Here is a 25,203-nt window from a genome sequence, read left to right as displayed (position 1 = left end):
AAGGAATTATATAGTATGACCAATAGTTTAGATTTTGCTCGTCTGAAATTGCCCTTAAAATGTTTAAAAACGCTTTTGAAGAAAATGTTTTTGAAACCAATCTTTAGTGAAAATCTAAATGGCTCTTGAAAAAAAAATTAAAGTGTTTTTGGAATCCAAAATCAATTTTGTCAAAAGTGCTTTTAATCATTTTAAAAGCACTTGCAAACGAGCCCTAGCTGTTGGATCCTTAGATTTTAATAAAATGCAGGTAAAGTCTTAAAAAATACTTAAAGTGCTTCAAAAAGCATTTATCAAGATCTATTTTGACCCCATAATCACTTTTAACTTTTTTTTGTCAAATGTAATGAAAAGCGCTTGTAATAATTTGAAAGCACTCTAAAACTCACATCTCAACTACATGATCAATTAACGCTAATAACTTGAAATAATAGAATAGAAGCATATAAGTAAAACAACATCTAGGCTTAAATCCGGTACAAAATCTTGCACACCAGACCGATAAAGTATCATTGTTCTTATAAAAAAGGGTTATGATTTTCACACACCCTTAACTACTTTTCCCACACCCCTCCCTATTTTTTAGTACTTAATTGGTATCCTACTAATTATTCTTCCATATATACCCTCACCCTATTTAATCTTTCATTAATTACCATAAAAAAGTAGGAAGGGTATATATGGAAGATTAAATAGTAGGAAACCAATTAACTATTAAAAAATAGGGAGGGGTGTGGGAAAAGTAGTTAAGGGTGTGTGAAAATTGTCTAATGATTGGTTTACATATTCAGATGAACTTCATCTAATTTTTTGCACTTAATATGTTGGCGTTATAGTTCAAATTATCTCTGAAATTGGCATAACTTCTTATTTTTATCCTTGATATCGAAAATCAATAGAAGTAGTCTGTAGTTTGTCCACCGTCAATTATTCTGGTCATTCCGTGAAAAATCTCCGTTAAATGGAAAAGTAAGTTGAGGGGTTGATTGGACAAAAATACGCTTAATTTAATTGAAACTTTTTCATGGTATCACCATAATGATTGACGGTAGACAAACTCAATGATCATTTGCAGTGAGACAAACTCAATGATCATTTGTAGCGATTTTCAATCTCAATGAGTAAAATGAGAACTTATACTAATTTCAAACACCATTTTAACTAAAAAGCGTAATATGTTTGGACAGAGGACTGCTTATTAGTTATATCCAGCAATTCAAAAGTAATTGGGTCCTATTACTTTTGAACCTCTCCAACTTTACTTTTCTCTCTTCTTTTATCTTTAGTCCATATTTATTTTCGACTTTTGGATGAGACCCCATACTTCTTGATTAAGGAATTATATAGTATTACTAAGGGCGTGTTTGGCATGCCGGATAACACACCGGATAGTATTATTTAACACTATCCGGTGTTTGGTGTCATTCCGCATTAAATTAGCATCAGATTATTTATGCGGTCCGGCCTATTTTATACGACGTAGGCCAGATAACTTATACACTCCAAATCGTTGGTATTAATTAGTCGAGTCGCTGAAAATAAAATCAAGCTGACTCTTTTTCCATCTCTCTTGCTAGCTTTAAACTGTGAAACTCAGTGCCATAAATGTTCTTCAATCTCCTTTTGAGGAAGTAAATGAACATGATAATCTTTGATGAATTGAGTTTTTAATCTGATACTGCACCAAACGCCCGATTAAATAGTCAATACGCTCGACTAAATAGTCAGTACTATCCGATGACAAATTATCATATTCGACTGAAATAGTCAGTACAGTCCGAGCTGCCAAACGAGGCCTAATAGTTTAGATTTTGCTCATCTGAAATTGTTTTTACAATGTTTAAAATCGCTTTTAAGGAAAATGTTTTCAAAACCATCTTTAGTAAAAATCTAAGTGGCTCTTGAAAAAAAAAATTTAAAGTGTTTTTGGAATTGAAAATCAATTTTGTCAAAAGCGGTTTTAATCATTTTAAAAGCAATTGCAAACGAGCCATAACTGTCGAATCCTTGGATTTTAATAAAAAAAGCATATAAACTTTGAAAAAAAAAACTTTAAGTGCTTTTAAAAAGCATTTTTCAAGTTCTATTTTGAACCCATAATCACTTTTGACGCTACATGAAATAATAGAATAGAGGCATATAAGGGCTGGTTTGGTATTGCTGTGCTTTGAAAAAAAGCGGCTGTGCTGTGAGAATAAGCGGCTGTGAAATAAATCAGCAGAGTGTTTGGTAAACTTTTTTGTAAAAGTGCTTTTGGAAAAAAAAGCAGTCTAATAGTGGGTATTTTCATTAAAGAAGCACCGTAGCTCCGTGTGCTTTGAAAAAAAACCAGTTTTCCAAAGCTGCAAATAGCAGCTTTAGCTTTTTCCTTTAATTTCAGCTTATTCTCACAGCAGCTTCCAAAATAAGCCTTTTTTTTCAGTTTACCAAACACCTAAAACCCTCACAGTTTTTTTTCATGGGTGCTTTTTTTTTAAGCACCTCACTCCCAAACTAGGTCTAAATCAAACAGCATCTAGGCTTAAATCTGGTACAAAATCTAGCACACCAGACCAATATGTGTCATCGATCTTATAAAAAATTGTCTGATTGATTGGTTTACATATTCGGACGAACATCATCTAATTTTCTGCATTTTAATATGTTGGCATTCTAGTTCAAGCTATCTCTGAAATTTACATAACTCGGATATTGAAAATCAATAGAAGTGGTATGTAGTTTGTCCATCGTCAATTATTCTGGTCATTCCATGAAAAATCTCTGTTAAATAGAAAAGTAAATAGAGGGGTTGATTGGACAAATATACGCTCAATTTAACTGAAACTTTTTCACGGAATTATCATAATGATTGATGGTAGACAAACTCGATGATCATTTATAGCGATTTTCAATCTCAATTACTAACATGAGAACTTATACTAATTTCAAAAACCATTTTAACTAAAAAAACGTAATATGTTTGGACAAGTGACTGTTTTTAGTTGTATCCAACAAACTCAAAAGTAATTGGGTCCTATTACTTTTGGACCTCTCCAACTCTACTTTTCTCTCTTCTTTTATCATTTGTCCATATTTCTTTTCGACTTTTGGATGAGATCCCATACTTTTTGATTAAGGAATTATATAGTATGATTAATAGTTTAGATTTTGCTCGTCTGAAATTGTTTTTAAAATGTTTAAAAACGCTTTTGAAGAAAATGTTTTTGAAATCAATCTTTGATAAAAATCTAAGTGGCTCTTAAAAAAAATTAAAGTGTTTTTGGAATCCAAAATCAATTTTGTCAAAAGCGCTTTTAATCATTTTAAAAGCACTTGCAAACGAGCCACAACTGTTGGATCCTTGGATTTTTATAAAAATGCATATAAACTCTAAAAAAAACACTTAAAGTGCTTTTAAAAAGCAATTTTCAAGTTCTATTTTGAACCTACTTTTTCAAGTTCTATTTTGAAAGTGCTTTTGGAATCCAAAATCAATTTTGCCAAAAGCGCTTTTAATCATTTTAGAAATCATTTTAGAAGCACTTTGCAAATGAGCCCTAGCTGTTGGATCCTTGGATTTTAATACAAATGCAGGTAAGCTTTGAAAAAAAACACTTAAAATGCTTCTAAAAAACATTTTTCAAGTTCTATTTTGAACCCATAATCACTTTTTATTTTTTTGTCAAATATGATTAAAAGCGCTTGTGCTATTTTGAAAGCACTCTAAAACTCACATCTCAACAAAATGATCAATTAATGCTAATAACATGAAATAATAGAACAGAGGCATATAAGTAAAAACAACATCTAGGCTTAAATACGGTACAAAATCTAGCACACCAGACCGATAAGTATCATTGATCATATAAAAAAGGGGCTTTTAGATTTTAGGACCTAAATAAGATTACTTTTAGATTATAACCTGCATGGTTTTCTCTATCCAATTTAAGTCCATATTTTAAATCTTAACGCCATGTCATATTTAATTGCCTTTATCACATATACTATTTACAAACTTGCCATCCACATATTCAATTAATAATTAAGGCTAAAAATTGGAAATTGACTTTCACACTCAAATCTCCCATTTATACACTTAAATCAAAATTCTAAAATTTTAAAATTTTTGGAAAGTACTAATAGGTGCAAGAAAATAAATGAAATTTTTTATATTGATTAATTGTGAACATAATAGTGAAAGATATGACAAAAATACATTAAAAAAGAAAAGCAAAACATCATCACTAACACAATTCCCATCTCCATAAGAAAAAAGAAGAACACCCATAAAAATTTTAAGTACATTAACAAAGTGCTATACATGGGTACGGAAGTATAAGTGCAAAGGCATAGGTACGGAAGTATAAGTGCATAGGCGTAGGTACGGAAGTATAAGCGTATAAGTGCATAGGCATAGGTACGGAAGTATAAGTGCATAGGCATAGGTACAAAAGTATAAGTGCATAGGCATAGGTACAGAATATAAGGGCATAAACATAGGTACGGAAGTATAAATGCATAGACATAGGTACGGAAGTATAAGGGCATAAACATAGGTACGTAATTTCGGTATGCAAACTTTACTCCATGTATCTTCATATCAGTACACAAATCATAGATTTAAAAATACGTACTTGTCAATCTCCATAGACAAAAAATTATCATACACGAATAAACACAATTCATAAGTAAAAAATAGATTTGCTAGCCTTAGCTTTTCCATAATGCAAGAAACATACGAATCATGAGAATATACAATTGAGAGAGATAAGAGATAATATAAAGGAGAAGTGTGTATGTGAGTTGGACATGTTCCTCTTCATAAATGAGACCTGATTGTGCAACCCGTATAGACATTTAGTAAAAATATTTGTTTTTATTGATTTCAAAATAAACATGAAAGCTCAAAGGCCTAATAGTCAATATTTATTAGCTAAATCATAGGAAAAGGGCAATAATTCTTTTAATTAATTGACTATTTAACTCCTATATGGAAAGTTGCTGAGTTGAATATAAAGTCAAAGGATCAAAATTAAATATTAGATCTTACACTCGGTTTTTTTTAAAATTGAATTTTGTGAAAGCATGTTAATCTAGTTTTCTATATAAAAAATTGTCTAATGATTGGTTTACATATTCAGATGAACTTCATCTAATTTTCTGCGTTTAATATGTTGGTGTTCTAGTTCAAATTATCTCTGAAATTGGCATAACTCCTCATTTTAATCATTGATATTGAAAATCAATAGAAATAGTCTGTAGTTTGTTCATCATCAATCATTCTGGTCATTCCGTGAAAAATGTTCGTTAAATGGAAAAGTAAGTTGACGGGTTGATTGGACAAAAATACACTCCATTTAACTAAGGTTTTTTCACATAATCACTATAATGATTGACGGTAGACAAATTCGAGACCATTTGTATCGGTTTTCAATCTCAATGACCAAAATGAGAACTTATACTAATTTAAAAAACCATTTTAACTAAAAGACGTAATATGTTTGGACAAATGACTACTTGTTAGTTGTATCCAGCAAATTCAAAAGTAATTGGGTCCTATTACTTTTGAATTTTTTGTGGGCATCTTCTCTTCAGTCACCGCCCCTCGTTCCACAATTCCAATTCCAATTCCAAAGGGATTTGGATCCTCTCCTAAGCTAATGGAGAGGATCCTCCTGACCAAGTGTTATGGGCCGTTGAATTTTCATCCAACGGCTATAATTATTATAATTTTAAAATGACCCACCTATTTGTAATCGTTGGATAAAAATCCAACGGTTCACAACATTTGATCAGGAGGATCCTCTCCATTAGCTCAGGAGAGGATCCAAATCCATTCTAAAGGACCCATAAAATTCAAAACATAGTATTCCATTGGCACCAAAAGTTACATCATCTCTTTTGACCGCCAATGCAATATCAAGCTGGAAAATGGGTAAATCGAACACGAGATCTCGGTGCAACGCTCTGGAGTCTTGACTCCCATGACAGTATTTCTTTTCTTTGGATGCTTGGAATTTGGCACTTGGAAGCAGCTTAGAGATTTATGAGCCCGATAAAAAGCTTCACTCCTGGACTTGGTATTTTTGCATGTGAAGCCTTGAGTTTTGGGATTGGGCTTTGTTGGCGGAACATGAGTTTTACAGTATGAGTTGGACTTGGGAGCATCTGAATGTCAAGTTAGCTCTTTTGGGCTCTTTCTCAAGCGTTTATCTAATATAAACCGACCCATAAAATAGAGAATTTTTTTTAGTACACTGAAAACACGCCCTAGTTTACCTAGTATTGTAACAGTTGTGTATCGAGCTGTGTTTTCGGCACACTGAAACATCTCTTCTTAACATGAATCAAAATTTATAATGATTTGATACTTGATCAAGGATTTAATGATTTTGGGTTTAGTCCATGCTAAGAGCCGGTCCTTTCTGGAACGTTTGCTTTCTCTTGATGTATGCATTGCAAAGTTTATGAGAATTATGATTTGGTCATTATAGGAAGTTTAGTTTACCATCACATGTGTCCTTCGTATGTTAATTTTGTCTATAAAATTAAGTTATTGTTTCTTAATTGCAACAATTAGTGAACTTCACATCTAAAATCGTGAAATTGAAACTATAGGAACTTCGCTTTCTATACGTCAATTTTCTCTGCACGCACGCCTCTATCATTGAATTAAATAAATTAAGACAAAATCAATAAACAAAAACAAACTTAAGTGTGTAAAGAAGAAAATAGTGCCCGGAATCATTTTCCAATCACCAATTTGGCCAACAATTTATAAATGTTTCAGGTCGGGTGGTTGCCTTCATGGTTTGGTTGGTTCTGCTGATACAGGTTTGGCAAATAATGCAAACTTGTAGGAAGAAAATTGGATGATTATGTTGATTGTTTTTCGTTTCATTCTGCGTTTTTTTTTTTGTTAACAACGAGGTATGAGCTCGAAAGAAAAAGAAGATTACATTGTATTTTTTTATGCCTTTACCCTTTTGTACCAAATTATTTTGGGTCAATTCAATAATTATCATCTACCAAAAAAAAAATTAATTAGAATTAGCAAAAAAATTATGAATTTGGATCATAATCAACGAAAGATTTTTCAATGTACTAGGAATAGGGTTCGGTACACTAAGTTTCACAAAACAACTGGTTGGATACTTGAAAAGAGAAATTCAATCAATTATTTTGTGACACTTAGTATCCGAACTGTATTCCTAGTACACTGTATTTTATTTAGAATCAACAAGAAATCAAAACAAGAATCCATATGGCTTTAGATTTGCCAACCACCTCTGTAATAATATACAATTGCTTCCACCAATTGAAAGACAAAAAGATTGATAAGATCACCATGCAATTAAATTATGATAAAAATAATAAAGGTTGTTACTGTATCAAATCCTAAATTATACACAAAAACATGGAATTAAATTATGATAAAAATAATAAAGGTTGTTAGTGTATCAAATCCTAAATTATACACTTTTTTGTGGATCTCTTCTGAAAGTCAATTCATCAATTGGATTGGACTAGATTATTTTACCAAAATTTGTTTTCTTCAATTTAATAGACTCCATGCATGTACCATAACTTAGACAATGATTGATTTCAATGGAAAATGAAATTTTAGCAAATTGTAAGTTATATATGAACACAAATATGAATAATATTTTGCTACTTAAAGGATGCGTAGGAGTTCTTACTTAAAATTTTCGTTGCCGATTCATAGAACTTCATGTTAATGGTCTAAACCGTTCATATTATAAATTACTCTATAAAGATCATCTCTACAAAGAATCAAATAAAACTAGGGTCATTTAGTTATCGAATTGTATAAAACAAATTAATGGAATTGATAAAAGTATTACAAACCGTCTATGTACTTTGCTATAATAGATTGATTAAACAACCTTAGTTTTAATTTTTTTTTCAGAAATGATTTTTACAAAGTGATTCATAATACGAAGGTTATGATTATAAGCGCAAAACTTTGTGATTCGAACAAAAAGAGTTTTGAGTAGGAGTTTCTATTCATCATTGAGTAGCCAAACATTATTCCCCAACTCTTGATGTGAAGTGGAATCATGAAGTTGGTGCGGGTTTGCATTAACTTAAATCCTAGTGTTTGTAAACATTATTGTGAACTGCAGATATTTGTTAAATCAATTGGTCAAGTCAATATGCTCGTTTTTATAAACTGAGTTTAAATTCCATTTCCGTTTTCCTTTTTGATCTGGTTCTTCCCCTACCAACGGGAGTTTAAAAGACAAAACAAGTAAAATCTTACTTAATAAGAATTTACCCATCTAGGATAAAATTTATAAAGAATATTAAATTTGATGGCAACTTACACCTATAAGTCTATGTCCTTCCAAACCACTGTTTTGGTGGCTTTGTTTATCAATTGATTAGTTGTTAATTAAATTGTTTCAAAACTTCCTACCTATGCAAAATATAGATGGGAACAAACGAAGTTTAGAAAAAAGAAAAGTAAAATTACTATTTTAACTTTTTTAAGTTAATGTATACCTAAAAAAATGCGTCAAACTTACTTAAAACTCATCTTAAAAACAAAACTAGCAAACGAGCTGTGTTGGACATGGTTTGTTTTCTTAACGAGCTAACATGAACATGACTTGTCAAACTAACGGGTGAAAAAATATAAACACAAACATGACCATTTCAACCATTACGAATTGCAACCCCCACAAATAATAATAAGGAGAGATAGCATGAGTTTTTACAAATTGAGATCATATCCGGATTTTTGTATCCGGAGCCAACAGATCCAGAGATTCGAACCGTTTATTTTAAATCATGCGGATGCGGTCCTCATCAGTCCATTTCAATGGTTCACTTAACACAAACTAAGAGTCTGATTCTCTTTTTTTTTCTCTTCAACAGTCCGAATCTTTGAATTCTTGACTCTGGACACAGAGATCCGAAGAAGATCTCGACTCGATTTATACTACTAGATTCATATACAATTCTGAAAACTAGTCATCCTGTCCCATTTCAAAAACTGAAAACTTAGACAAGCCAAGGTTTGTGCAGATTTACTTTACAAACGTAACATGGAAAGGTTCATGAAATCAGAAAGAAAAAGCCAGAGACACAGCAAAGCATAGAAACATGGCTCAGCTGAATAATTGGCAAACAAAATTAATTTTCTTGTCTTCTTTGTTTTCTTTTCCCGACCAAAATTCACAGATTTCCGAGTGCCCTCTAAATGGTAGGGTACTCTCCCTAAGTACGGAGCAGTACAAATCCATAGCCTTTTTCATAAACACAGAACAAAGATAAGTTTTCAGTGCCACTGTGACAGTCATGTGATATTAACAAAATTTTTGAACTTTTGTTTTTTGGTTAAAATGCACTTTTTTTTTTGTCATATTTAAGTTTATAACACGAGTATCTATTTATTAATAATATACTTTAATTTCGACACATATTGTGATCTATAAATCAATAATATCACATGACGTCGTGATTGATACATTCCAAAACTTCTCGAAAACAAGGTGTACCCATCTCGGCATCCTATTCCCCACCCACCAGGGCTGGTCCATATATTTTTGAGGCTCGAGGCGACGTAAAAAAATGTGCCCTTATTTCATATAAAAAAAAATTGTTTTCACACGTAAGACATCGATAAAATTATATTTAGAAAAACACTTCAAACTCAATAATTTAGAAACACAGAATAATTAATTTATTTTGTATCAAGAGAAGGAAACTAAAAAACTTTAGGCTTACAAGTAGATAGATTATGAGTTTTGTTTTCCATATGAACTTTTAAAGTGTTTTTGTATAAATTGCCAATTATTTTTTCTTATTTACTAACCTCGTCAATATAAGGCTAAAAAAATATTAATGTTTTGAGTCTTTAAAGATATGTATAAGTAATGAATGAACACTAAATTAAACATTTTGATGACACGTAATATTATTTGCAAATTTGGTCTAAAAATTTAGTCTACACATTACTCTTTGCTAAATATTAGACTTGAATTGGAATGGATATTTAAAAATAGCAACTCACATAGCTACTAGCTAGTAAATAAATTAACAACCAAACAAAAATTTGTAAAAATTGAAAAAAATAAACATGCACATAGCATTTCGAACTTAGGACCTCTAGTTAATTTTAAACAACAAAAACCATTGCTTCTAATTAAACTTCTTAATCATTTAGCCAAATTTTATAAATTTATACTGTTATGAAAAGAAATTTGTAAAAATTGGAATGTAAATAAGCACACATGGTGTTTTGAACCTAAGACATCCTCATTCATTTTAAACAACAAAACCACTTGTTCTAGTTAAATTTCTTTGTCATTAAACCAAATGTTATAAATTTATACTCTTATAAAAACATATATAAATATACCACCCTACTAATTTTTTGTGCCCCCGATTTTTTTGGGTCCCGAACGGTCGCCCTGCCCGCACTAGGCCTGGGCCGGGCCTGCCACCCACTATTATTCTTGAAAATTGAAATGCTATTTTCTAGATAATGACGTCTCCTTCGACGATAATCTACCAGTAAATGAATGACTCTTCAAATGTTGTACTACTGTATAATTATGTACTCCAATAACTACTATGAATAATCATCAGTTGCTAGCTCTTACCATTTAATTGAAAAGGGCATCCACACTTTTTCGTTCAAGAATTCTTTATATCCTTTATGCCTTTTTTGTAAATTCGGCTTACATTTTCTCCATTCTTTTCACAACCAATATAAATCTAAGACTCCTGTTATCCTTTCGCGTCCAACCTATTATTATCTTTAAAGTCCTCATCGGTCACTTAACAAATAAACATATACAATATATATTATTGCACCAGTTATCTGTTATCATCTTCCAGACATGAGCATGTGACCCACTTCGTAAATAATGGAACCCCATCTCAGGCACCCAACTGCTGCAAATTTTCACTCATTAAATAAATAAATAAAAATATTTTGAACAAAAATTAAAAACAATAAAACAAATTTGACCAGAAAATGACCTTTTCCAATCTGTTTCCATCAGCAACCCGTGTTCCTCTTTTTTTTTCTTGTTTTTCTGATACAATCCCATTGCTGCAGCAAAATTTTTTTTCTTCAAGCCTTTTTTTCCTGTTCTATTGAATTTTTCAGTCTCGTTGGTGGAGAAGAAATCTGTCAAAATCTGTCATCTTTGCCACCTTTTGTGACAATCTTCTTTGCTGTAATCCTTTTGCATGTTCTTATCTTCTGTTTTTCTCATTGCTTTTAGTCTCACTGTTGAAGAAGTTTGTCAACCTTGCCACCTTTTGTCACAGTCCTTTGCTTCCCCGCCCACATCTTTGATTTCTTCTTACTTTAGATCTGCAAGGAAATTGGATTTGCTGATTTCTGAGAGTGCAATAAAAATTGCAGTTGGGATTTCAAAAGAACCAGTCTTTTTTCATAGCAGCCATGTTTCTAAACAAGGAAATTCAAATGCAAAAACTTGAGTGATGAAGGTAAAATTTGATGGGTTTTTTCAATATTTTGATGGAATTTGAGAAATTAAATGTTAGGATTTTTAATGGTTTTAGTATGATTTGAGCTCTGGTGGAAACTGGGCTGTTCTTGCTTTTTCCATTGGGACCTCTCTTTTCACTAAAAGATACCACTCTTAGAAAATTGGTGATGGCTCTTCTGGGTAGGGAGATTTTTGGGCTGCTTTTTCCGGTGATTTTCTGTGCATTTGCTCAGTCTAAATCTCTTCTGATAAATTGTGGCACGAATTCAAGCATTACTGTGAGTGGTAGGAAATGGGTTGGTGACTTGGCCCCCAACAACAGCATCACTCTCAGCTCCCCTGCCAATGCTGCATCCACAGCTCCCTCAAGTGTTGATTCAACAGCATCCGCGCCGCTGTATGCGACCGCTCGAATTTTCGATGGTGGCTTGAACTACACGTTCCCAGGTAGTAGAGGGAACTACTTTGTTAGGCTCCATTTCTGTCCTTTTCCATTTGATAATTACAATGTGAATGAATCTAGATTTGGAGTTGTGGCAAATGGTCTTAAGTTGATGTCGGAATTCAGCGTTTTGGGTGAGATATCGCGGAAAAATGCGTACTTGTTGAGTTCAGGGAGCAATGTAACTTCTTTCTTGGTTAAGGAGTACATTTTGGCCATCAAAGAGGATGTGCTTGTTTTTGAGTTCATCCCGGTAAAGGGTTCATTTGGATTCGTAAATGCGATTGAAATTGTTCCGGCTATGGATACACTCTTTGCAGGATCAGTTAGTAAAGTGGGTGGAAATGGTGCAAATCAGAATATAAGTTGGCAAGGGATTGAGACTATGTATAGGTTGAATGTTGGGGGTTCGGAAATTGATCCCGGTCAGGATGCAGATCTTTGGAGAACATGGGAACTGGATTTTAGCTACATGATCACAGCAAATGCCGGGTTGGAAATAAGTAACAGTTCCAACATTACCTATTCGTCTGCGAATGATACCTCGGTGGCTCCAATTCTTGTGTATGAAACCGCAAGAACTATGTCCAACACTGAAGTATTGGAGAAAAGGTTCAACATGTCGTGGAAGTTTGAGGTGGATCCTGATTTCGATTATTTAGTTCGACTGCATTTCTGTGAGCTGACTTTTGACAAAGCAAACCAGAGGATCTTCAGAATCTACATAAACAACAGGACTGCAGCAGATAATTTCAATGTTTTTGCCCGTGCGGGGGGCAAGAACAAAGCGTATCATCAGGACTTTTTCGATGTGGTGTCTCCGAAAGTTGACACACTATGGATTCAATTGGGTCCTGACACAGCAGCTGGGGCAGCAGGAACTGATGCTCTCTTGAATGGCTTGGAGATTTTCAAGCTCAGTAGAAATGGGAATCTCGGTTATGTTGAGAAGTATGATTCAGGTGTTACTTCACCACGGGGTTCAAAAACTCGAATTCTTTGGGTGGGAGTTGGAGCAGGTATAGCTTCTGTTGCCATTCTTGCCATTGTCCTTTTCTGTTTCTGCAATAGACGGAGAGGAAAATCACGTGACACGAAAAACACCCCCGCTGGGTGGAGGCCGTTATTCCTTAATGGCTCCATTTTAAACAGCAGTGTCAATGCCAAGGGAGCAGGAAGCCAGAATCCATATAGTTCTGTGGCCTCTATCAGAGCTGGCAAGCGGTTCATGCTACCAGAGATTCGTGCAGCAACGAATAATTTTGATGAAAGTTTAGTAATTGGACTTGGAGGCTTTGGTAAGGTGTACAAAGGGGAGACTGATGTTGGCACTTTCGTAGCAATCAAGCGAGCCAACCCCCAATCTCAGCAAGGACTGGCTGAGTTTGAGACGGAGATTGAGATGCTCTCCAAGCTCAGGCATAGACACTTGGTGTCATTGATTGGATTCTGTGAAGAAAAAAATGAGATGATCTTGGTTTACGAATACATGGGAAATGGGACCCTTAGAAGCCATCTCTTTGGGAGTGATCTCCCACCGCTAACTTTTAAGCAACGAGTAGAAGGGTGCATTGGTGCTGCTCGAGGACTCCATTACCTTCATACTGGAGCAGATAGGGGGATAATCCACAGGGATGTCAAGACAACCAACATACTGCTAGATGAAAATTTTGTTGCGAAAATGTCCGACTTTGGATTGTCTAAAACTGGCCCAGCTTTGGACCACACCCATGTTAGTACTGCAGTTAAAGGAAGCTTCGGATATCTGGACCCTGAATATTATCGACGACAGCAGTTGACAGAGAAATCTGATGTCTACTCGTTTGGCGTGGTGCTGTTTGAAGCTGTTTGTGCTAGGCCAGTCATAAACCCAACCTTGCCAAAAGATCAGATCAATCTCGCAGAATGGGCAATGAAGTGGCAACGAAAGAGATCACTCGAGTCCATCATTGACCGTCGTCTTGAAGGAAACTATTGTCCCGAGGCACTGAAGAAGTTTGGGGAGATAGCGGAGAAATGTCTCGCTGACGAGGGGAAGAGCCGGCCAACAATGGGGGAAGTTCTGTGGCACTTGGAGTATATCTTGCAACTCCACGAAGCTTGGATGCGTAGCAATGCTGGACACAATTCTTTTACAAGTAGTCAGGCTTTTGGGGGAGAAGCAGAAGAGGGCGAAGGACCTCCGAGTTTAGACGAAGAGACAGGTTGCAGCGGAAAGTCGACCGCTAGAAAATCCACTGAATCTGCAGGAGATGAGAGGCATGACAACTGAGGAAGTGATTGTGTTCATTATATTATTGCACTATAATTCCTTCATAATTGTATTTATTTCTACATCAATTTTTGGTTTGTTCTGTTGTAATATATTTGTAGATCATATATACATAAAAACCAATCATGTAATTGCTTTATGAGGTTTTGGTTGTCTACGGAGATGGGCCTTCAAACTTGGGCGTAAGAAGGCAGGCATATTGACCCAACTAACTAACCTAACTCACATCCAGGACACCGTTGACCGTTGCATTCGTCCAATGGAATGCCATTTTCTGTTCCATCTCCGAAAGACCTACGTTTTCCCAAAAATGAAAAGGAAAACCAGTGAGAGAGAGAGAGAGAGAGAGAGAGAGAGAGAGAGAGAGAGAGAGAGATAGGTTCCGAAGCAAATAAATTATTTTTCGGCTCCATCAATTGATTTTACTTCAATAACAAGAATATACACTTTCATCTAGGTTACAGATTCACACACATTCATCCGAATATAACTTCATTGGGTCTGTTTTATCTTTATTTCGTAACCAAGGTAAGCGGTTTAAAGGGTAAAGAACTATACTCTTTTGTACTGACTATTGGTACGCCAAATCACATCACAGCTCCCAAATTCAAGAAGCAAACTTGCTCGCAATGCTGCAACAGAGCAGCTTCACTGCTTGGAAACCTTCGTCGTCAGGGGAGACTGTACCTAGCTGTTTTAGCAGAGCTTCCTCAGTAGCTTGATCAAATTCAGATCTTGATTTAAACAAGAAGTATCCCCCACACTCCCAAGCAGAAAGGATAGAGTTCGTTGATGTTTGTAGCTGCATAAAATAAATTCCTAATAAGTACGCAAATCAAAAGCGTAGCCAGAAGAGGAGTCACAAGAAAATCAGTCATCAAATTTAGAATGGTGGGCATACAGTTGGAAATTGGACATATTTTATCAAGCAAGCTAATAAAATAATATAGACGTAAAAGCACCTTCACACATATATAGCATGGATGGAGTTTACGGATGAAAACAAAACCATATGCCATTTACCTGAAAAAATAAGAATATCCTTTTGCCATGGTCAGATATCAGCAGATTATATGGAATGAGCTTTTCCTGTAAACACAAACAGATCTCAGCAAGAACCTCCATCATTGTCTTGAAGTGGTTGCTCTCTAATACAAGGGTCTTAATGGGGTAATCTGCAACAGAAGAGATAGACATTCCCTCTTTCCCAGCACCAAAAATTGTATCAAAACGCATGAACTCGACAGGTAAAGGGATTTGAAGGTAGCAGGCCTGCATGCAAATGTATTTTTTAATTATTGCATGAACAGAAATAAAGTTTTGATCTGAATTTCATAAAGAAAAAGAAAAGCAACGAATATAAGCCATCCTATACCTGGAAATACATACGAGGAGCACTAGGTGAATAGTCATAGAATAGGCGAAAAGAGCAATTATTTATTTCAACAGCAACGTGCAGTATAAGTTCCAATGATCTTTTATCCAGGAACTGGTGAATAATTTTAGAGCCATGTGGTACCAAGAAGACATGACCATATTCCACAGGGGATGCCTGAAAAATAAGCAATGAATTGATTGGTTCTTACCTCAATACATGTTATCAGGATATCTACAAGACTCAAGTCCTCAAAACAATTTATTCAAATACTATGAACCTATAAAGCCTCTGTGGCAACTTGTCAAGAAAATCAGCAAAAATATGCATATACATCTCCACTTTGCATGATTATTTGGTCGGGCTATCACGAGTTTGATTATATGACTATTCATGGTACTATAAATAGATAAGCAGTGCCTTACATGACAATATTCATGACAATTTCATACAGACAATTATTGATTCTATGACTATTCATGGTACTATAAATAGATAAGCAGTGCCTTACATTGATAGCAATAAGTAAGGCACAATCAGGCACAGCAGCTGAAAGAACAAGCTCAGCGTTCGACTTTTCACCACTTGCAACAGAAAAGAGTAACTCCTCCTGCCGTTCCATCCAACTAAACTTGAACATATCTTCTTGGCAGAAACTTATGTTCTTGCCCATCCTTGGCATAAAATCCCTACTCCATCCTTCGTTAAACTGAGCAATGAACTTCTTCCTGCCACGAACGACCTGCACAAGCCACAAACCATCTCCAACTATAAGTGCCTTTATTTAAATCATCAATGTTAAAAGAAAAATCAGGCTATAGGATAACAAAGACCTTAATTTCAGATGCTGTCACATCGTATCTGAATAGACCTTTCCACATTCGATCTTCCCACTGCATACAACAACAACAACAACAAAACCTTTTCCCACTAAGTGGGGTCGGCTATATGAATCTACAAGTAGCAACATTATAATTCACAATGCTCAATACCTGAGCAAGAACAATAGAATCTAATACACTCTCTTCTTCTTCTCCTTCTAGCACGCACGAAATGCGTCCAGCACAACCATCATCCAATATCGAATTGCTACCGAAGCGGTACAAGGGGATTTTTATACCTGTAAACATTCCTTCATTAATACACGAAAAAAATCCATGGGAACGATAAAAGCAACAAAATTTGAAGTCCTTCTGATAGTATAAATCGATCGAAAACAACACGATCAATACAAATATAACAAGAAAATAAATAAAAAAACAGATACTACTCAATAAAATTCAACCAGAAATATTCAAACCCATCAAATCAAAAGCAAGAAAAATCACAAACCTTGCACAGAAAATGGAGAGCATTGTGATAAAAAGTCACCATCTTGAAGCTGCTTAACCGTAACCATTTCCTACTGCTTAATAAAAAACGAAGTATTCTGAAAAATGACGAAAAACCCAGAAGGGGAAACACAGGCGGTCGTCGTTTTCAGCAGCAACCACCGCCGGCAAGGAAGGTGAGATCGGAGGGATGCCCACCGGCCGAGGGTAGGGCGCCGCGACCGCCGTGAAACGAAGGGCATGCAAGCAGCGAATTAGGGAAGGCTCTCATGCATTCTCTGCTGCCTCTCGAAATCTTAATCCTAATGATTGCTTTGATTAGAGCCGTGATTGCATCCACGAAGCCAGCCCTCGCCGGACCAGCGATTCCGAGTCTTGAAATTGGTCGAGACTGTCGAGAATCGCGATCGGAAAAATCTGTATCTAACTCTGTTTCTTCGTTTGATATTTTTCTCTCTCTGTGTTCTTCTATCTCGTCACGTCTTGTGATTTCCATCTCTGTGCCACCTAGTATGAATAGCATAAAGTTCGAAATCTACCGGCTGCTATTTTGACGAATGGGAGTCAACACGTGAGTTATGGTTCTGAGTCTTTTGACCGATCTCAGCCGTTCATGTTAAAGATATTACGTACTGTTTTTAGAGAGAGGTTTTTCAATCTGGTCGGTACACAGAATAGTACAGTATATGTTATTATACAAATAGTGAAATATGTGTCTTTAAAATGTTAATAACTTTGAAAAATAATTTTTTTTAGTATTTATATAAAAATATGCGGTGTAATCTTCGTGTTTCAATCATAATGAAAATTTTCTCTTATTTTTTAATTTTGGATATTCGGTCCGATCGATTTTATGGTTTTTTGGGTAGAGAGAGGGGGCCATCGGCCCCAAAACGGATATGACAACGCATATTCCATTTATCTGACAACGTCCATACGCTTGATCTTGGATAATAGATAATCTAATTTGGTATTAAATTCGTCATTTACGAGATTTAAGCTTAAAATCTCTCACTTTCAAGTAAAGAAAAATACTATTAAATCACAGTACTGATTGACAACATCAATTTTATTAATAAGTCTATATATAATTTCATAGTAAAGTTCAGGACTATTGCGCAACTAAGGCTAATTTTTTTTTGTTAACAACTTATTTATTTATGTATTTTACATGCTCGACGTAGTGCAAATGTCGAGGCACACAGATCAGCCAGGTTAACTTTAATTCATGAGTCGGATTTTGTTTGGTTTGATGATCCTCTGAATGTTATCTGTAACATTCGCATAAAATTGTACCGAAAACTTGAAGATAAAATTTAATTTATGTTTATGGTGGTGTGGGATGCTCTTTTTTTCTTTAGACCGGTTTGATCCTGGCAATATTTTTATCGAGGCCCATGTTATGGGAAAATGATCCTCTTTGGATTCTCTTTGTGGGGATCCGGGGATAGATCAATCATGACCGTTCATCATAGATCGTGCGGTTAGTTTTCATTAGATACTATTTATATTCACTTTTAAATTTTAAATGATTTCTGACCGCACAATGAACGGCCGTGATTGATGGATCCAAAGAAGATCATTTTCCCATGTTATGCGCCATTCTTCACTTTTGTACGTTTTTCAACTACTATCAACGAATATCGTACTTCCTGTTAAAAAAACAATAACAAGTAAAAAAATATGTAGAAGTGAAAGAAGAGGAGAAATTTTTCAGTACAAATATGATTCGGTACATTAAGGGCACGTTTGTTACACCTCCTTAGGAGGGATTGGCTTGGACTACCTTAAGTAGGACTATAATCCTACGTTTGGTAGGTTGTGGGACTAAAATAAATGGGACTCGCCTCGACTACGAGTCCCTGCGAGGCGTGCTAGCCGGTCTTCACCAGTCCCCCCAAAAACCACGGGATTAGCTAGGAACTTCGCTTCGTTCTGCTTGATTCACCTCATCGACCTCGATTTCGACGACATCTCTCTTCGTCCTGCTTGATTCACCTCCCTGCGAGCCCTTCTGTGAGTTCTGGGCTTCTTCCTCCTCCCTGCAAGGGTTCTTCCACCACCAACATCAACCACAAAAAATCCCCCATCTCATATTTCCCACCACCAACCATCACCCACAAAAAATCCCCAATCCCATATTTCCTGCTGCCACCATCGCTATGGACGAGCCATCCGAGAAGCTCCAGAACCTCAAGTCGCTGAATTCTCTGCCAGCAGCAGGTGGAGTTGCTGGTGCGGCAAGGCAGATTTGGGTGGACAAAAAAAAGAGAGAGGAAGATGAAATGGTAGAGAAAGAGGAGAGGGGAGGGATGCAACGGGCGGAAAAAAAGAGAGAGAGGAAGATGTTCTGGGAAGGAGATGAAATGGCAGAGAAAAGGAGAGGGGAGGGCTGGCGGACAAAAGAAGATAAAAGGAAAATGATAATTTAATAATAAAATATTAATATATATAGATTAAATTAATGATAAAATATTGTAAATATAAATTTAATAATAAAATATATTAGTCCTGCTTTTTAATCCGACACTGCACCAAACGCTTCACTAAATTAGTCCAGCTTAATCTAATCTAAGCCAGTCCAGCTTAGTCCCTGAAGCTAGTCCAGTCCGAGATAGTCCGGTGCAACAAACGTACCCTAATTGTTATAATTAGAATATTTCAGTGCGTTTGGGTGTCGCGAGTGCGTGTCAACTGCCCGGACTAGGGTTCGAACCGTTGGGTATAAAGAAGCACAGAGAGCTAGTAGCTGAAACCTTTCTCACTCCCCTCCTCCTCATCCTCCCACTCCCTCCGTACAAAAACCCCAGAAGCTCTCAGAACCCTCACTCCGTCGTCTGCGTCTTTCTCTCGGAATCCAAAAATGCCTCCGAAATCTGCAAAATCCAAGGAAGCACCTGCCGAGCGACCCATCCTCGGCCGATTCTCTTCTCACCTCAAGATTGGCATTGTAAGCTCACAATCTCTGATTCTCCACTTTGTTATTTTCTGTTTGTTTCCCGAGAAAATTAGGAACTGGGCTGGAAAAAGATTGAACAAAGTCGGAGTGAATCCATGTGCTCTGGGATTATTAGTAATTTCGGTGCATTTGTAAGCAATCTTTCATCGAATTTGGTCATTTTCCGACTCCATGTATTTATTTTTGGGTTGAGTCGTAGTTAATTTGCTTTCCATGGAAGTTTAAGACTTGAAATTAATCCAATTTTATGAATTTATTTGTTTATTGTTTCTGGTTAGGTTGGATTGCCGAATGTTGGAAAATCTACTCTGTTTAACACTCTCACAAAGTTGTCCATACCTGCCGAGAACTTCCCTTTCTGCACAATTGAACCCAATGAAGCCCGTGTTAATGTTCCCGATGAGCGATTTGACTGGCTTTGCCAGTTATACAAGCCGAAAAGCGAGGTTTGTCCTCTCACTTGATCTACCGTTCGGAAATATGAATTGTGATATTATTTTCCGCAAGGCCATTGGCTTTCTGAGCTTATTATTCATGCATCTAAGGTTCTTATGTTTTCTTGAACTTTTTCTTGACATGCAGGTCTCAGCTTTTCTGGAAATCCATGATATTGCCGGACTTGTTCGGGGTGCCCATGAAGGACAAGGGTTGGGCAACAGTTTCTTATCCCATATCCGTGCAGTTGATGGCATTTTTCACGTTCTGCGTAAGATGTTCATAACTTTGCTGCACTTCATTCTTGAATACTGTTATCTTAGAGGTTATAGTACTTCTGTAACATCCAAAATCACATATTTTTCCCATAAGTTGCCCATCTTCGCTTTTAGTTCTTAGGAACAAGAAATTTCCCTCTATCTTACAACCAATACATAAACCCTGATTTACGTTATTGAGTGTTGCAATTTCATTGGTAATTATCTGGAGAGGTCTCTTTCGCCCTCTTGCTTCCTTTTTTTTCTTCTCTTTCTTCTCATGTTGTTTTTCATTTTTTAAATGGTCTTATATGAGTGTAATGCCACTATGAAATTTACTGTTCTCTTTAACCATGTATACAGGTGCATTTGAAGATCCGGATATCATCCATGTTGATGATACTGTGGATCCTGTGAGGGATTTGGAGATTATCAGTGCAGAATTGCGCCTAAAGGTGCACTTGATAGTCAATGATTCTCTAACTATGACTGATTCTTGATTTCTGCTTACGATCTATAATTAAAACTATAATTTGTGATTTGCTTATGATCTCATTTAGCGTTTTTCTTTTTTCTTTTTGCAGTTAAACTTATCCATCCATATTGAATTTTAAGAGAGTTATATGTTATGTTTTGCAGGACATTGAATTCATTGAGAGGAGGACAGAAGATCTTGAAAAGAGCATGAAGAGGAGCAATGAGAAGGCATTAAAGATTGAGCATGAGTTGTGCCAAAAGGTTTGATCCATGAGATAGTGTCTAATATTTTTTATTTTCATGTGCAACCTTTCTTTATGTATATCATAGTCTTGTATTGAATCTATTGAGATTCCAATTTCAATCACTTAACTTTTGCCAATAATGTACCTGTATTATTGTAAGTAATAGAGAATGTTTGTTACTCATGGTTTATCTAGTATTGGAGGTTTTTCATACTTGTGGTTTTAGAATTTAGAATTTCCTCTGAATGCCTGGGAAAATACTGTATTAGTGTTTGAACTGATATGACAAGCTAGACACTTAACTAAAAGCATTAACCATATTGGTGTTCAAAGTGATACGTCTAATTTCTACCCCTTTATTTTGCATGGGTATGATGGCTGGGATGACATAATGTATTAAGAAAAGATAGTCACAACAATGTACAAGGGGGATGGGAAATAAATCATGTGAAAAAAGAGGTTGTTTCCTATGTTACATTTCACAACTGGAATGTTTTCCCATCTTCCTTGGTTTCATAGCATGTTTTCCCATCTGTATTTATTGTCTTTTCATGATGCTTGCATTTTTCTGATGCTTTCATCTCTAAATGATCTAGCGTGCATTTTACTAATTTATATCTATTTACAATTACCTACTGATTTTGAACATTGATTGTGGATCTAAAGATCAAGGCATGGCTTGAGGATGGGAAAGATGTCCGTCTAGGGGAGTGGAAAGCTGCTGAAGTTGAGATCCTGAATCCCTTTCAATTGCTAACAGCCAAGCCTGTTGTTTACTTGGTAACTTTTCCTTACCATGGCGACTTCGTAATTTTTCTGTACATGTTGCACACTATATCTATCTTCTATGTTTGGTATCTTCTACTTCATAGTTTTTCCTAAAATCAGCATATGTAAACGATAATTTTTTTTTCTTGTAAACAAATGGAAGTGTTGGTATATCTTTCGCATGTTGACCTCCTCGACAAATCTATGGAAATCTTTTATTTTTTGTTCTTTTTATGAGCATATCATGTTTTCTTTAAAAAATGTATTCGAAAGGAATCATATGAAGAGTCTTTAGTGGGACATTTATAAAAAATACTTAGACAAAAGAGTTTTGTTGTATTTTTCTTGTTTATACCCCTCGAAAGAAAATTTTCTGAAACATGTATAAAATGTGCAAAGGACCATTCTAATTTCCTACATTTTTTTCTTCTAAAATGTAATTGTTTGTCAAGTTGTACAAATTGTTTTGCTACAAGCCTTTTTGGCCACTTATGTTTATTTAGCTGGCCTTCAAAGCCTTAGGATCTCACTTTTAGCTATGTGCATATGAGGATTTGTCATATCTGTAACTATATTATTTCCACAGGTTAACATGAATGAGAAAGATTACCAGAGGAAAAAGAACAAGTTCTTGCCAAAGATCCATGCGTGGTATGGCCAAACCTTCTGATATTTATTCTCTATCCACTCTCTCTTGCTCTGTGTGTTTGCATGCTTCTGCTTGCATTTTTTTTTTTATCATTGTGCATGTCTGAGTCTATCTGTGTATGCAAGTAGTTGTGTTCACATATGGCAACTTTTTTGTGCGTTTCAGTTCTCTTTATAGCTTTCACACATTTTACTATAGGATTCATACTGTTGGTTACCTAAACAGGTTTTTTGCCATGAAAAGCTTAAAACACGTAGTTATGCTTCATAGATTGATTTAAAGTGTTTGCATGCATTAGCTTTCTTAGGCTTTATTCTACCATTTTCCTGCAGAATGTTCCTAAATATGTTACATCTTGAAACAAATCATGTGGTGAAGATAACAGTAAAACTGCCATTTTCCATGTTATAGGGTGCAGGAACATGGAGCTGAACCAATTATTCCATTCAGCTGTGCATTAGAAAGGAATCTCGCTGATTTGCCACCTGAAGAAGCAGCAAAGTATTGTGAGCAGAACAACGTGCAAAGGTTAGTTCAACCCTTGTTGTGTTGAGTTAATGGAGTTTATGAATGCTGGCATATGGTTTATATCTTTCACTAGTAGCTAATTTGTTTTATTTCTTGGAAGAAAAGAAACACTGGCACACGCTGCTACCTTTTCTTATTTGTGCCATCCTTAATTGATCTTGTTTTGCAATTTTATGTATACCGTCCGTGTTCGAAGGACCTTTACAATCTTTTATCTTGGGTTAAGTCAAGTCATAGTTTGGCTACTTCTACTCTGATTCCTGAGTAACCTCCCTGAGTAATTTTCGGATATCAGTATGATTATTTGTCATTAGAGTCCCTTAGTATCTCTCTATTGGCAATATGTTCACGGGGTCTTGCAGTGGAGGAACAGAGTGGATATTTAGTATGTAATTTGTATGCTGACTGGATCAAATCTTCTACAGTGCCCTTACCAAGATCATAAAAACTGGATTTTCAGCGATTAATCTGATATACTTTTTCACCGCTGGACCTGATGAGGTAAAATATTAACACTTGCTCTCTTTACCATTCTTTTGAAGTTAAACTTAATGCCACTTGTCTAGGGTTACTGTTTTTTTGCTTGTACTTGATCTGAGTCTATCAACTACTATCACATTTGGCAGGTGAAGTGCTGGCAAATTAGGCGGCAGACGAAAGCTCCTCAAGCTGCAGGGGCCATCCATACTGATTTCGAGAGAGGGTTCATTTGTGCTGAGGTTATTTCTTGCATATATTAAATCTTATCTGGCAATAATTCTTTAATAATATTTTTACCAGCTCTAGTTCCAATATACGATATACGAATACAAGAGATTGCTTGGCCCACTCCATGTTCAGTAAAAATGTCTTTTCTGTTCAAACTTATGCAAGAAAAAGAAATTGAAGAAAAAACGCTATATTACTGTCTGCTGTCACCGTTATATTACTGCTTCTCTGCTATCATCACCAAAGTGCCCCTGCCTGTTTGGATTAGAGGATGTACTAGATCTATCAAGTTCATTGACTGGGTTTCTTTCTTCATTTACAGGTCATGAAATTTGATGATCTGAAGGAACTCGGAAGTGAGCCAGCTGTTAAGGTATGAGATACGTTCTGAACAATGTCTTGTGGGCTTTAAATCTAATTCTCGATCATATCATTGCTTTCGTGACATATAAATAGTAGGATCGTGTTCCCATGATTTACAGTCCCTAGATAGCCCAAAGCTGCCATCCAGTCGGTTGTCAGCACTCACCCAAAGGCTTTTAGCGTCCATAGCTTTGAATTATAGAAGGAATTAATACTGGTTTACAAAGAGGATCCTCTGCTGTTTCGGCACACCTATGTGTTGTGCTACGCGAGGAATTATCATATGTTTTAACTTGCTAATTAATTTCACATGTCTTCGTTGTTTCAGGCTGCTGGTAAGTACAGACAGGAGGGGAAGACATACGTGGTCCAAGATGCAGATGTCATATTCTTCAAGTTTAATGTTTCTGGGGGCGGGAAGAAGTGAGCAGCATCTCCACTCCAGCACAGCGTCTATCTTAATATGCTGATTCAGTGAGTGCATTTCGATGTCATTCATATGATTGTATACCTGCATCGTTAAAAATGATAAACAACTGGTCGCGTGTTCTGTATCTTCGGGCTAGATTTTTGTTCTGCTAGTTCAGTTGCCACTGCTTTGATATATGTTGGAAGTTGATTGTAGACTTGTGAAGAGCAAATAGATAATACAAGATGTATCTGAAATCTCCTATGTATCCGGATTCTAAATTGGATTTCTTTTTAACTCGCCATTCAAAAATTTTAGGATACTCTGGATGTTTTAACCGTTATATTCTAATTTTTATATTTTTAAACAAAAATCCAACCGTTAAAACACAGAGTATCCCATACTCTGGACACCGTAGAAAATCCTGTGGAGGTAAATCGAAATATCACAAGAGTTGTATATTGTTGAGTAAATCGTATCATTGGGGAGGGTAAAACTATTGTTATTGAGGGTA

At 35.7% G+C, this 25,203-nt stretch overlaps 3 protein-coding genes across 10 annotated transcripts; 2 read left to right on the top strand and 1 right to left on the bottom strand.

Annotated features, from left to right (window-relative positions):
- Nucleotides 1-10,743: 10,743 nt before the first annotated feature.
- On the bottom strand, nucleotides 10,744-17,397 carry LOC126623203 (GDP-L-galactose phosphorylase 2-like). 8 transcript variants are annotated; one of them, XR_007623700.1, is made up of 10 exons: nucleotides 16,893-17,393; nucleotides 16,553-16,680; nucleotides 16,394-16,453; nucleotides 16,072-16,302; nucleotides 15,561-15,737; nucleotides 15,209-15,457; nucleotides 14,744-14,987; nucleotides 14,403-14,479; nucleotides 10,993-11,332; nucleotides 10,744-10,905 (listed from the first exon to the last, which is right to left on the bottom strand). XR_007623700.1 is itself a non-coding variant. In XM_050292000.1 (8 exons), the coding sequence occupies exons 1-7, from the start codon at nucleotides 16,957-16,959 to the stop codon at nucleotides 14,793-14,795; spliced, it is 1,107 nt and encodes a 368-aa protein (XP_050147957.1). In that variant the 5' UTR covers nucleotides 16,960-17,393; the 3' UTR covers nucleotides 10,744-11,332; nucleotides 14,744-14,792. The 8 variants fall into 8 exon arrangements, 3 of the variants coding, with proteins under 3 accessions (XP_050147957.1, XP_050147956.1, XP_050147958.1); XR_007623698.1 differs by having other exon boundaries at nucleotides 10,744-10,902; XR_007623701.1 differs by having other exon boundaries at nucleotides 10,744-11,332; nucleotides 14,403-14,483.
- LOC126623202 (probable receptor-like protein kinase At1g30570) lies at nucleotides 11,326-14,324 on the top strand. Its single transcript, XM_050291998.1, has one exon. It carries the CDS (start codon nucleotides 11,639-11,641, stop codon nucleotides 14,183-14,185), a length of 2,547 nt encoding a protein of 848 aa, XP_050147955.1. The 5' UTR covers nucleotides 11,326-11,638; the 3' UTR covers nucleotides 14,186-14,324.
- Nucleotides 17,398-19,612: 2,215 nt separating the features above from the next.
- Nucleotides 19,613-24,946, top strand: LOC126622395 (obg-like ATPase 1). Its single transcript, XM_050291113.1, has 12 exons — nucleotides 19,613-19,841; nucleotides 20,129-20,296; nucleotides 20,433-20,556; nucleotides 20,906-20,997; nucleotides 21,182-21,280; nucleotides 21,931-22,044; nucleotides 22,619-22,683; nucleotides 23,093-23,209; nucleotides 23,635-23,710; nucleotides 23,836-23,928; nucleotides 24,240-24,290; nucleotides 24,609-24,946. The coding sequence occupies exons 1-12, from the start codon at nucleotides 19,755-19,757 to the stop codon at nucleotides 24,705-24,707; spliced, it is 1,185 nt and encodes a 394-aa protein (XP_050147070.1). The 5' UTR covers nucleotides 19,613-19,754; the 3' UTR covers nucleotides 24,708-24,946.
- The last annotated feature ends 257 nt before the right edge of the window (nucleotides 24,947-25,203 follow it).

Source organism: Malus sylvestris, chromosome 5 (genome assembly GCF_916048215.2).
Source record: "Malus sylvestris chromosome 5, drMalSylv7.2, whole genome shotgun sequence".
Taxonomy (NCBI): domain Eukaryota; kingdom Viridiplantae; phylum Streptophyta; class Magnoliopsida; order Rosales; family Rosaceae; genus Malus; species Malus sylvestris.
The sequence above is the reverse complement of the archived record's forward strand: the minus strand, read 5'-3'. Positions and strand labels throughout refer to the sequence as shown.